Source organism: Equus przewalskii, chromosome 3 (assembly GCF_037783145.1).
Source record: "Equus przewalskii isolate Varuska chromosome 3, EquPr2, whole genome shotgun sequence".
Taxonomy (NCBI): Eukaryota; Metazoa; Chordata; class Mammalia; order Perissodactyla; family Equidae; genus Equus; species Equus przewalskii.
In genome coordinates, this window is record NC_091833.1 from 3,051,594 (window position 1) to 3,063,453 (window position 11,860).

The 11,860-nt window shown below is 39.5% G+C and overlaps 1 protein-coding gene across 2 annotated transcripts in view; it reads left to right on the top strand.

Moving 5' to 3' along the window:
• TENT4B (terminal nucleotidyltransferase 4B) overlaps window positions 1-9,028 on the top strand; it is a 67,749-nt gene extending 58,721 nt beyond the window's left edge. The window contains exons 11-13 of one of the 2 annotated variants that reach the window (XM_070611826.1): window positions 1,318-1,482; window positions 2,981-3,026; window positions 8,638-9,028. In XM_070611826.1, coding sequence (XP_070467927.1) covers window positions 1,318-1,482; window positions 2,981-3,026; window positions 8,638-8,690 — 264 coding nt within the window. In that variant the 3' untranslated portion in view covers window positions 8,691-9,028. Of the gene's footprint in view, window positions 1-1,317; window positions 1,483-2,980; window positions 5,625-8,637 lie in introns of those variants that run through there. The other variant, XM_070611825.1, reaches the window with a different exon arrangement.
• The last annotated feature ends 2,832 nt before the right edge of the window (window positions 9,029-11,860 follow it).

Sequence of the window (11,860 nt, forward strand, 5' to 3'; positions counted from 1 at the left end):
TCCCCTCCTGATGCTTTCTGTCGGTCCCCAAGCCCACCCTGAGGATAGCGCTGTTAGGATTTTCTGATACCATAGATTAGTTTTGCCTGTTCCAGCATTTGGCGTAAATGGAGCCGTTATAGCATATACTCCTTTGTGTATACTTCCACTCAGAATAATGTTTTTGAGCTTCTTGATTGAACTTTTGAAAATTGAGATATAATTTACATAACATAAAGTTCACCATTTAAAAATGTACAATTCGGTAGTTTTTAGTATATTCACCATGCCGTACAGCCATCACCACTGTCTAATTCCAGAACGTTTCCGTCACCCAAAAGGAAAGCTTTCAGCAGTCCCTAACAATTCCTCCCTTTCCGCGTCCCCTGGCAGCCCCTAATTTACTTTCTCTCTCCATCCTGATTGAATTTTTAGTGTCAGTTACACCTACAGTTACTTTTCCTCATAGGGTTAGTTTTGAGTTTACTTAACTGAGATCTAAAACAGGCTTACCCATTATTCAAATTTTTATTTTATTAAGTATATGACATCAAAAGTAATCTAAATAAGGGACATAATGTTATTTTGTTGACAGTGACCATGTGTCATAATGGAGTCATAAATCCTCATATGCAGAATCTACCTGTGTGCCTTTTTGGGTCCTGGAGCAGACCTATGAAAGACAGAATGCTGAGCTAGATGTCACAGACATGGTGGGGCAGAAGCAGAGATGCGAGTGTTAGGGACTGAGCGTGTGTGGCTCTGAAATGCTGGGTGGAATGCGAGGGTGAAGCATAGCCCTGAGGAGAAAAGTCGCACAGTCGTGACCTAAGCAGCCCAGGCGCAGGCGGGGCAGCCCATTGTCTCTGGGAAGTCCATGCCACATAGTGCATTTGTTTGGAAGGACCACTGAGCTGTCATCACATACTCTCAGAGGTTGAGCTTCTTAAATGGTCTTTTTGTGTTTGGTTGAAGACATTGCATCGGGGACTGGGACCTAGGTCCTGATTCTTTAAGATGCTCTTTCCCCACTATACATGGTTCATTTTCTGTAAATGAAAATGCAAAGAAACTTGGACCTCTGTGAGCTCCTTCGAGGCCGATTAACAAGGTCATGCGTAGAAGCCTTCTGATAGAATAAGCCACTTTAAATGTTTGGAGGAAAAGTTTTGGAGGTAAACTTAAGCATTATTTTTGTAAATTACTCAGGGTGCTTCCTTTAACTCCAAATGTTTAAATTTAGTCCAGAGAATACTTAGTTAAAATTGTTTTCCTTTCTTAATATTGAGTATCTAAATTATTAATATATCATGTGATCACTCATGTGACTTGTGTTAGGATTCTGATGCGACACCATGCAAAACCCCAAAACAGCTGCTCTGCCGTCCGTCCACTGGGAACCGAATGGGGTCACAAGATGCATCCTTGGAGCCCTCTCAGGCAGTTGGGAAAATGCAGAGCACCCAAACCACTAACACATCCAACAGCACCAACAAATCTCAGGTGTGTGGAATTTGTGTTTTTAATTTTCAGTGTTCAATACAAAATATTTAGAATTTCTTAACACATGAATAATATATATACATCATGAATTTGAAGAAAACTCTAGGCTAAAGAACAAACTTTTTTTTTTTTTTGGTGAGGAAGATTGACCCTGAGCTAACATCTGTGCCAGTCTTCTTTTTTTTTTTTTTTAAAGATTTTATTTTTTCCTTTTTCTCCACAAAGCCCCCCCGGTACATAGTTGTATATTCTTCGTTGTGGGTCCTTCTAGTTGTGGTATGTGGGACGCCACCTCAGCGTGGTTTGATGAGCAGTGTCATGTCCGCGCCCAGGATTCGAACCAACGAAACACTGGGCCGCCTGCAGCGGAGCGCGCAAACTTAACCACTCGGCCACGGGGCCAGCCCCGCCAGTCTTCTTTTTTTTTTTTTTTTGGTATGTGGGTTGCCGCTACAGTATGGCTTTGATGAGTGGTGTAGCTCAGTGCCCAGGATCTGAACCCTTGATCCCTGGGCTGCTGAAGTAGAGTGCGCTGGACTTAACCTGTATGCCACCAGGACAGCCCCAAACCTCTTTTGTTTTAAGAAGCATGACAGTGCTTCTAGTAACAGGATGTCCTGAGGATCTTTATGAGACACCATTGTGACATAAACTTTTGTGGGAATTTAGTGACTGGTCCATATAAGATGTCCCAGCCAACCCACTTTGTTAAAGATTCAGCATAAAAAATCACATTAAGTTACCAAAAGGTTTCCGTTGACTTGAAGTAAACTCACATGAAGCTTTTGCATGACCTCATGGCAGTATTATGCATATCTGAAAATAATGTGTCCTTTTTTTATATTTTAACATTCAGTACCTTGTTGCCTGTGTTGAAATGATCAGGCAGTGGTCAGCCATGGTCAGTCAATTAGTGTCAGCTTTGACTTTTAAAAAGGCTACAGAGCTACTCTGTTTTAATTTTTTTAGTTTCCTAAAATTTTATTAATCATGATTAATCAAAATGATTCCATTTCCTATTGGGCTCTGGCCTAAGGCCCTCTCACCCCCTCTGAGTACAGTGGGGACTCTGGGGAAGAAAGCCTCTTGGTAGTAGAGATTGACTGTCAGGTCAGTCACCTCGAGTCTGATTTGACTCCCAGAATGGCCAGCCGTGACTAGCCCTGACCTAGCCACACATCAGTGTGTCTAACAGCTTCTTCCAGTAATGCTGTTTTTGATGTGGCATGTTATTGACAGGTTCCTTAAGAAAGGTCTTACATTCCATATCCTCTGTTAAGAAGGCAAAGCAATGGTCTATGTCTTTGAACATTTCCATTAAAAAATAATGTAAAAGTTGTATAGCTCAAGAGAGTTAACTCCTGTAGCATCATTTTCTGCCTGCTAGATAAGTCAGCATATTCCTAGTTGTGAAATCACGCTCCCAAGTCAGGTCTTAGCGAGCGCTCGCTTGAATCCCCAGTACTGATGTCTTTCTGACCGCTTTCCTTTTCTGCAGCATGGATCAGCAAGGCTGTTTCGTTCTTCCAGCAAAGGCTTCCAAGGTACAACTCAAACGAGCCATGGTTCCTTGATGACAAACAAACAACATCAAGGCAAATCCAATAATCAGTATTACCATGGCAAAAAGAGGAAACACAAGAGGGACGCCCCCCTCTCAGACCTCTGTAGATAGTCGGCGCTGTGCGATGGACTGTCTTCTGTGTGCAATGATCTCATGCTCAGGACAGTGGGTAGGGACTCCTGGGAGGCACTCCGGAGCCTTACGCTGTTCAGACGTTGATTTAGCAACTGCGTTTTTTCCCAGCTCGCCACGGAATGGATCATGAAGACTGACAACTGCAAAAACAAAAAGCAAGCAAAAAAGGGGAAAAAAAAAAGGCTGCTCATGATAAGTCATATGCTACAACAGGGTCATTTTAAGATTTAAAGCTTGAATGTAAAATAAATATATTTCTCATTGGCTTTATGCAGAGTTATAAGGAATAGTATTCAGTATGGGTAGGGTGATAGAAACAAAACACAATTTCAGACGTTGGGGTGGGGAAGGAAAACAAAGATATCTTATAGGAAGTCCAGATTTCAAAGGGGAAAGTGATCTGTGCATGTTTTTCTTTGTTTTGTTTTGTTTTGTTTTTTAGTATTTTTGCATATATTTACCATTTTATTGTGTGTATATATAGATGACCATATAGGAAATTGATATTTGTAATAGTGGATTTGTTAATACTTTTTACATAACATTACTGTTTAAATTGTAAACAGATTTTTCTCAGGATTAGTTCGAAAAATAATCTGAATTGTCATCTTAACATCCATCTATAGGGAAGTGATTAGTTCTGTTACTCAATTTGTTTTCCTCAGCATTGAAATGACTTAATAGAACCCTCGTGACCTGCTGCAAAATTTTTTCCTCTCTAAAGAAAAGGTTTATGGTGGCAAATGACGTTTATTTTATTTTGTAAAAAATAATATGTACTATGTACTTTTGTGTAAACACTGAAAAATCTCTAGTCATCTCTAAGAATTAACTTGCAACTGTTTTCTATAGTGCTGTCGTCTTGGGCAATGGGCAATTACATAACTTTGTGTTTGTTTCCTTTGCAGTCTTTTTTTTTTCTTTCCTCCTAGTAGGAAAAAAAGGCCACCTGTGCCTGGTCCCATTCCTGTTGCAGTGAAACCTCAAGTTCCCCAGACTTTGCATGCTGGCTCCTCTAACCCTGTGTGCTGCGTGTGCTTGTCGTTCTCATCTCTTATTCTTTTTTAAATTCATGCTTAACTGCTATGGGAGAGAATAACTGTAAACAGCTTTAATTAAATCATACTTATAAAAAACTATTTTCTTATACTCCCCTTTATGCTTTTGGTATTGTTGATCTTTAAAAATTAAATGGTCTTTGATAATGGATCTATTTTGTATTGCCTTATTAAGACCAAATACTTCTTGTCATCCCATTCTTTCCTCTCCTTTCATGGAATTGTTATCTTTAATTAAAACTTTTTTAAACATTGGCTTGTTTCAATCATACTGTAAATTTTGGTTGTGGTCAGCTTTGAGTGTAAATGAGATGTATTATTCTGTTATTCATCACATGTTGAGTTTGAAACTCAGTCGGGAATATTTAATATAATAGAATGTATGTGACATTTCTGAAAGTGCTTTCCTTCAAAGTGAAAGCTGTTATGTTTAGCATCTGTGTGTGTGGCTCTGTTCATTACAGCCATTTCTGAGATGAGATTCTTTTTTATATATATACACATATAAAGTACTATTCGCTTTTAGGAATTTCTTTTATATACATTTGTGAAATACTGAAGACCAATCAGACCACTAATGGACACTTAGTACAACTTTTTATAAAGAAAATAATGCTAAAGTAAGACCAAAATTGATGTCATCACTGAAATTGACAATTTTCAATATGTTCGTCTTTTAATTCACCGTGGAAAAATGTGTTTCAGAACTGGAGACTCATAATACGTGTGTAAACCATGGAAGATTTTAAATGTGATGTTATTCTGACAATGTTTTAAATTTGAGAGTCACATTTTATTCTGATCAGAGTTTTTATCAAGATGTTGAGCTTTTGTTTTTTGAAACTAGTTTGTCATAACATATTGTGCATAATCACAGTATTTATTTTCTAGGACTATTGTGAATGTGTAGACTTACGTTTACTGCTAAGGGAACAATTATTTATAAAATAATATTAAATCCAGTATTAGCTGCCTATTTCAGACACTTAATACTTACAGAGATCCATGTTACATTTACCACACTGAAGTTTTTTTTTTCTTTAAAGAATCACCCTCATCGTTGAAAATAAATGTACTCTTAGGGTGCGGATATTAGTGTTCCAATAAGCATGTGATTATATTAAGGTGGTGGTAGCGGGAAGATAATCTTGATTCCATTGGGAATCTTAGGTTTTCGTAAATTTATTGGGAAAATAGTTTTTCCTGTACTGCTGAAGTTTCTTTTTGGTAAACAGTATCTTTCTAAAAGAAAAAGCATGAAGGAGAAATTGAGGTGTGTACATTTCCTCAAATGACCAGCATTGTATTCGTGAATACTGTGTATCTTGCAATGAACAGTCTGGAAGCTGTTCATTTTTCAATCTGAAGTAAAATACTTTCAAGAACTTTTAGTTTGCCTGCTCATTTGTTTTGTACATTTCATCTCTGTATTTGACTCCTGTCTTTTTTCTTTTTTGAGTTTTAATACTTTCTATAAAGATTTTGTGAATATATCAGAAATGTGTCATTTAAATATTATAGTCCATCCATATCCATAAATCATAACCTTCCTTTGCTAGTATTTGTAGAATGGGGTTTTACAAATTCTGCCTCACTGTGGTGACATGTCTTGGGCGGTCATGTGTGTATACCTGTGCAGTGTCAAAGCTACTTAAAAAATCATAATAAACATTTAAATACTGGTTTTTAGAAGTGCTGATGGGTCAGAGAGGTGTCAGAACAAAACCGGAGTGGTTAGGTTTTGATGGTAACGGTAAACGCATTGCCCCCAGTTTAAGGCGCCCGTGAAGTGTCTGTTCTGTTTGAAGAAGTTGCGCATGGTTTCCAAATCCGGCTCTGATCTATGGGCTCTGCTGGTTTTACATGTGGTTGCCCTCCAGCCTTCAACAGTTGGTCATATTCTGTTTTTGTCCTGTTTTGAGTGTGTTTACCTTTCCTTGCATTTCGAGCCTCTCCTGAATGTTGTATTTAGGTGGTTTGCTTTGGCTCAAGGCCTTCCTGGATCAAGTCTTCGCAGAGCAGAGCGTGGCTGACGGGGAGAGCAGTTTTGATAGTCCTGTTCCCCCGGAGAGGAGACTCCTGTGTGGAGTCTCATAGCCCCATGTATTTTCTTCTCATTCCCTCCCCCATGTCGTAGTTAAGTGTGAGTTGTGTTTGCCTTAACCTGTGGACTAGTGTCTGGGGTTTCCAGAGCTCTAGCTGGGTCCAAAAGAGTGTGACTGCTGTGAGCGGCAGGACCCTGTTGCTGTGACATGTTCCTCTTTGCGAAGACCTCCCTAATGATTTGGGTGTAGTTATCAAGGTTGCTCCGTAGAAATCTGTGGAAACCCCCATTATCAGATATTATTGATAAGTTTTGCTGGTGTTTTTATTGTTCATGATACGTCTTCTCAATTTCATTTTAATACTGATTTACAATTTGAAACTGATCAATTCCTTCAATTGTCGTATGCTGTTGATTTCTTAGTGTTTCAGTCACTAACCAGGAATGTTGATAGGAAATTGGTTGCTTCTCAGTTACTTTTCAAACATTAAATGGTAAACCATAAAAAAGACATTCCCAATTTTGCTGTGATAAATATTAAAATGTTAAAACGAATGATCAGAAGAGTTTATTCTTGTCCATCAGCTCTTGCTCTCCTAGCTCATTAAACTGTTGCAGTTAGTGGGAAGCAACCTTCTCCTAAAGTATTCTGTGAGCAAAGTATTCTATAAATGGCTGTATTAAATTTAATTGGGTAGAAAAGTTGTGTTTGTTAGTCGCTCCTTATCCTGATGCTCATCAGTGGCACAGTTCATCTCGTGAACTGTTCAGAGACTGATGTGGCGTGTGGCGTTCGTGTGGGAGCGAAGACACGTATAGGCAGGTCCTTGGAAGTGGGTCTTCACCGTGCCTCAGCTTCGAAACCTCGAGATTCTAGCTATCTGCCATTTTGTCAAAACATTTATGGGCAAGATAAATGGGAAAGAACAAATTTTACTATCCTGCTTGGTATTTACCATAACTAAGAAACAAGCCAGGTTTTCCTGTGCAAGTTATTTGCATGGCTCGAAAACCATTCTGATGTAAGCCCTTTCCTTGACTGTCTTCTTGGGAACCTTCTTAACTTTATTCCTTAAGCAACTTTTTTTCATCAAAGATAATGAGCTGAGTATCTGTATAATTTGAATGTTGACAAAATTATTAACCAGAAAATCTACTTAAAAAGTCTGCTATTTGATAACCAGAATTAAATATTTACTTGACATTTTTAACAAACTGCTAATGTTTCACTCTTATGTCAGTTTTTTTTTTTTAAGTATTTAGCTTTTACATTTTCTACTTAAGTATGTGCCTAATTAAGTGTAACCTAGTCCACAGTCTACTGGCTTGAAGGAGATGGCCTTTAGAGAGAGGTTGACCCGGAGAGGTGGAAGTAGCACCTCCTTTGGTTGTTATAAACTTGAGGTATCTCCAGGATTCACTGAGAGAAATGTTAGCCACATCAGTAAGAACAGATGATAACAGGGAAATCAGTTGTTCTCTGAATTTGTATATTTCAGCAAAGTTTTCCATTGGTATTTGCACACGTCTTCATTTTTGCATTTTATCTTTAGTGCATGTGGTTCCATGTGGCCTTGGCTGCTGCTCATTGCAGCAGCTTCTATGTGGCTTGATTACAGGGAAGGTCTCCACTAAGCAGTCTGGGTGAATTTGTTAGGAATGGGGTTTTATCTTAAAGATGCCGTAGTAACAAGTGAGAGATTATGAAGTAAAACAAGCTGGTTGTTAGCTGAATGCTGGGGTGAGTGGGGAGGGGAGAAGCAAGGCCCAGGAGAAGGGGCTCTAAAGCCAGGAAGGGGCGAAGCTTGTTTACTCCTGTCTCACGGATTAGTCAGCCCACACCTTTAAAAAGACTGAGATTATTGGTAATCAGCCACATTCTTTGACTTTATCTTCACCTTTCAACTTGGATTCTGTGCAGTTCACAGCTGTTCCCTAAATCATTTCATTATTACCTTTTATATCTGGTTGCACTTTATCATATGTCACTTTGTCCCTAAACTTAATCTCCGAATTTTAAGATCCCCCTCTCTTTGATTTTTATATATTGAAATTTTCAGGAGTAACTTTTATTTTTTTAAGTCTTGTGAAAGTCCTTTATTCCTAAAATAATTCAAAGCCTTGTTACAGGTATCAGAGTCTTCACACTGTACTCACTACTAAAAAGCACTGGCTTGTCACATGGTGTGAAAGGTGAAAGGTTAGGTGGCAGCCAGTGTAGTTTCTGGATATAAAATGGAAAGGACTATTGAGATGAATATTTTTTAGTGGAGACGTAGATACATATGTTTAGCAGTTTGGTGAACCAGTATTTGTTTTTAATAACTTTTTTATTTATTTCCTTCTTTGATTAGCATTGCCTTCTGTGTTAAGAAATGCGGACTCCTGTGAGGTGCTGGAGGTTTGAATCATCTTGAAAGCTTTCCAATCTTGTCTAGTTACTGCTGCAGAGGCACTAAGGAATTTACCAGAAAAAGAGATTTGATACAAATGATTTATGAAATCTCGACATTTCCTGAGGTCGTATCACTGGGCACCAGTTATGAATACTGTGAATGAATTGCACGCCTGGAAGCTTTTTTTTTTTTTTAGCTAACGACGATTCCTTCAAAGATGTCAACTGTTTGCCTTGAAAATTTTATAAATTGCGTTTCTATGCACATCTGCCCCCACTGCTTACCGTTGGGTTTATTATTCACAATCTGCAATTCAATAAAGGCTTTGTGCTTTCATTTATCTTCAAAACCTCTGGTATGAGCCTTTATGTAAAACTTGAATGGCTACTATATATATATATATATATATTTTTAGTTTATCTTGTAATTCTAAAGACAGCCCTGTTTAGACTAATGGGAGTTTTCATGTACATAGGTAGCATTTCTGTGGGTTTGCATCCTTTAGTGGGAGATGCTTTAAGATGCTATTTTTTCTCTTGCCCAGGTCCTAGCCAAAGAGATCCACTGGGCCTCCCCACAGCCATCGCAAAACTGGAAACTGCCTAGAATTTGGTTATTTGCAAATTCCAACCCAGTTGTATCCTTTGCTTTAAAGTAACGGGTTATGCTTGCTGTACTAAGAAATCGAGATACTTTACCATAGGTCGGTGGAGCAACAAGTTACACAGACTGATGCAGTAGAGTAATGAAAATGTTTCATTCTCCAAAGAACAGAGAGAAGCAGGATTAATAACCAAGTGCAACCAAAGCATGTGTTCAGTATTCTGCCCCCTCAGGGAGCAGAACGGGCAGTCCTTTGGCTTGGACCGATGGTGCCTGCCTGGAACTCAGCTGAGTGGCACTGAAGAAAATCCTGGGTAGTTTCCTTCAAGATAAGCACAAGCTGACGTAGACGAAGAGTAGCTCAGCAGTCTAGACAAGTGGCTGGGAAACCAGACCACCCACACCAGCCCAACTCTCACTGCTTACACGTTCACTGACGTCTTCTCTTTCAAAAGCGGAAGAGTGTAATTCTGTTAAATGGAATCCCAGAAGATTCTCAAATGGTAAATTAGAGGATGAACTGAATGTACAGGACAGTTTTGTCCGTCTACCCAGACACAGTGAATTGACTCAATTTCTCACTAATACACACAATGTAAGTTCCAGTGTGAAGAAAGATAAATAGTATAGAAATATCTGAGGGAAAGGATCTGGTAGCCCTTCACTCCTAATCCCACTTAGCTCCCTAGAGCTGGCCACTTTAACATCTGGTGCCGTATCCTTCTAGGCTTTAAAAGTGCACTTGCACAAAGCCATCTGCGCATGTGTGACTTCGGGGAGTCTCTTCCCCTTTTACATGAGTGCATCGCCCTGCAGTCGCCGGCACCTCCCCTGCTGGATAGTGAGTGCCTTCCATCCGGTACATAGATGCTCTCCTTCATTCCTTGTTAGGATACTGACTTCTGCTTGCAGGGAGCTTTGATCAATTAACATGGCAGATACCGCAAGGCCCTTATAAACTAATGGACTCTGATGAAATGTGCAGAACTTTTCAGCTTATCTTGAATATGAATTTTATAAAGTTTTGCTATTTGTTGGCACTTTTCTTCTGAGTTTGAGGGAAAAAAATTTCCCCCCGTTTTAATCATCTTTTAGGTGAATTTTCAGGGGTTGCTTTGAGTGTTTCATCCTTTGATATTTTTGCTAGGATTTAAGTGTTAGAAATGCAACAATCTGTAGCTGCACCCTGCTACTTTGTATTTCTACTTTTTAAAAAAGATTGCCCTTGGCAAAACTGATAAAAAATCATTTATATTGATCATTTTCCACCAGCTGCCCCCTAAAATTTCATCTTTCAATTTTAAGCCCCTTCCATAACGGCAGCAGCACCAACTAAAACTTTGTCTAAGTTATCTGTCTTAAAATAGAATGAACTATACGGTGAGCAAAGAGAGGGAACTGGCGAGAAAAAGATTCCAGCCATTTGGGTCAAGAGAAAGCAGAGAGCTGCCTTGGATTTTAGTGGACAAATCTGCTGGAAAAATCTGTCAGGAGAGGATGAAGGGTAGCCTTGGGGAATTCAGACAGTGATCTCTCTAACCGTTAGGAGCACAGCACTAGCATTTTTTGGGAGGTGTTTTCCTTGGCATCACTTTCTCAGGCTCTCATTACCTGATAGGGGGTTTCTGCTGCAGTTTCCTTTCATTGGCATTCAGTAAAGTCTGTTAGGAGATGTTCTCTATTTACCAGGTTAGCTTAGGAATGCAACAACTTCGACTTTTAAATTGGGACCATTTTTCACCTTCTAAGTAAAATGGTTTATATTTGCTTGTCTAAGAAAACCATTAAAAAACCCAAACAAACAAGTCTGTGAAATAATCCATTTGGGAAATAGCATAAATTTGTATATATGGGTGTGTGTTTCTAAAGCAAGTAACTCCTATTTGAAAACATGGGATTAAAATGTTGACGAGAAACCCATCAGAGATAAAAATGTCAATGTTTAATGCCAACATTAAAATGAAGGGAAAGAAGAGGGTTGTTGAAAGTATCAAGTGGCCTGTTTAAATGGAGTATCAGTTTTTAAAGGAGCTTAGTTTGGGTTCAAACCATTTTTGTACTTAAGCTGCTCAGCGCGTACCTTGAGAAATGTGGCTTTGCACAAGCACTCAAAGTAGTTATGAAGGGAATTCCATCATGCATCTTTGTTTTTTGAAATTCGATTCAAGACAACAGTGCGTTCACATAAGAAGGCAGGACATCTCCACAGGATGACCGAAGGAAAGGGGAAGGCGACGGCGACGCAGGACAGCCCTGTTGGAGGTGTGAGACGCCAGCAGGGCGTGAGGGAGAGGCTGGAGGGCGCTGGGCTGGTAGGCTGGGCCCTGCCACCAAAGTGGAAAGCAGTGGACTGGGCAGAGCAGTGGCTTTGTCACCGTTTACAGCCAGATAGTTGTAAAAGTTTGTCTCCCATCCCGTCCCTCTGCTTTCACCCTTTCCTGAGGCAGCCACTCCCAACTTGCGGTGGTTTTGCGGGGGTGGAGTGTTTACCTCCATGCCTCTAAATAATATATCTAATGCCGCTTCTTGATTTTTAGTTCTTGAAACGATGTGTCAGCTTCCCACCACCCCTGAACGC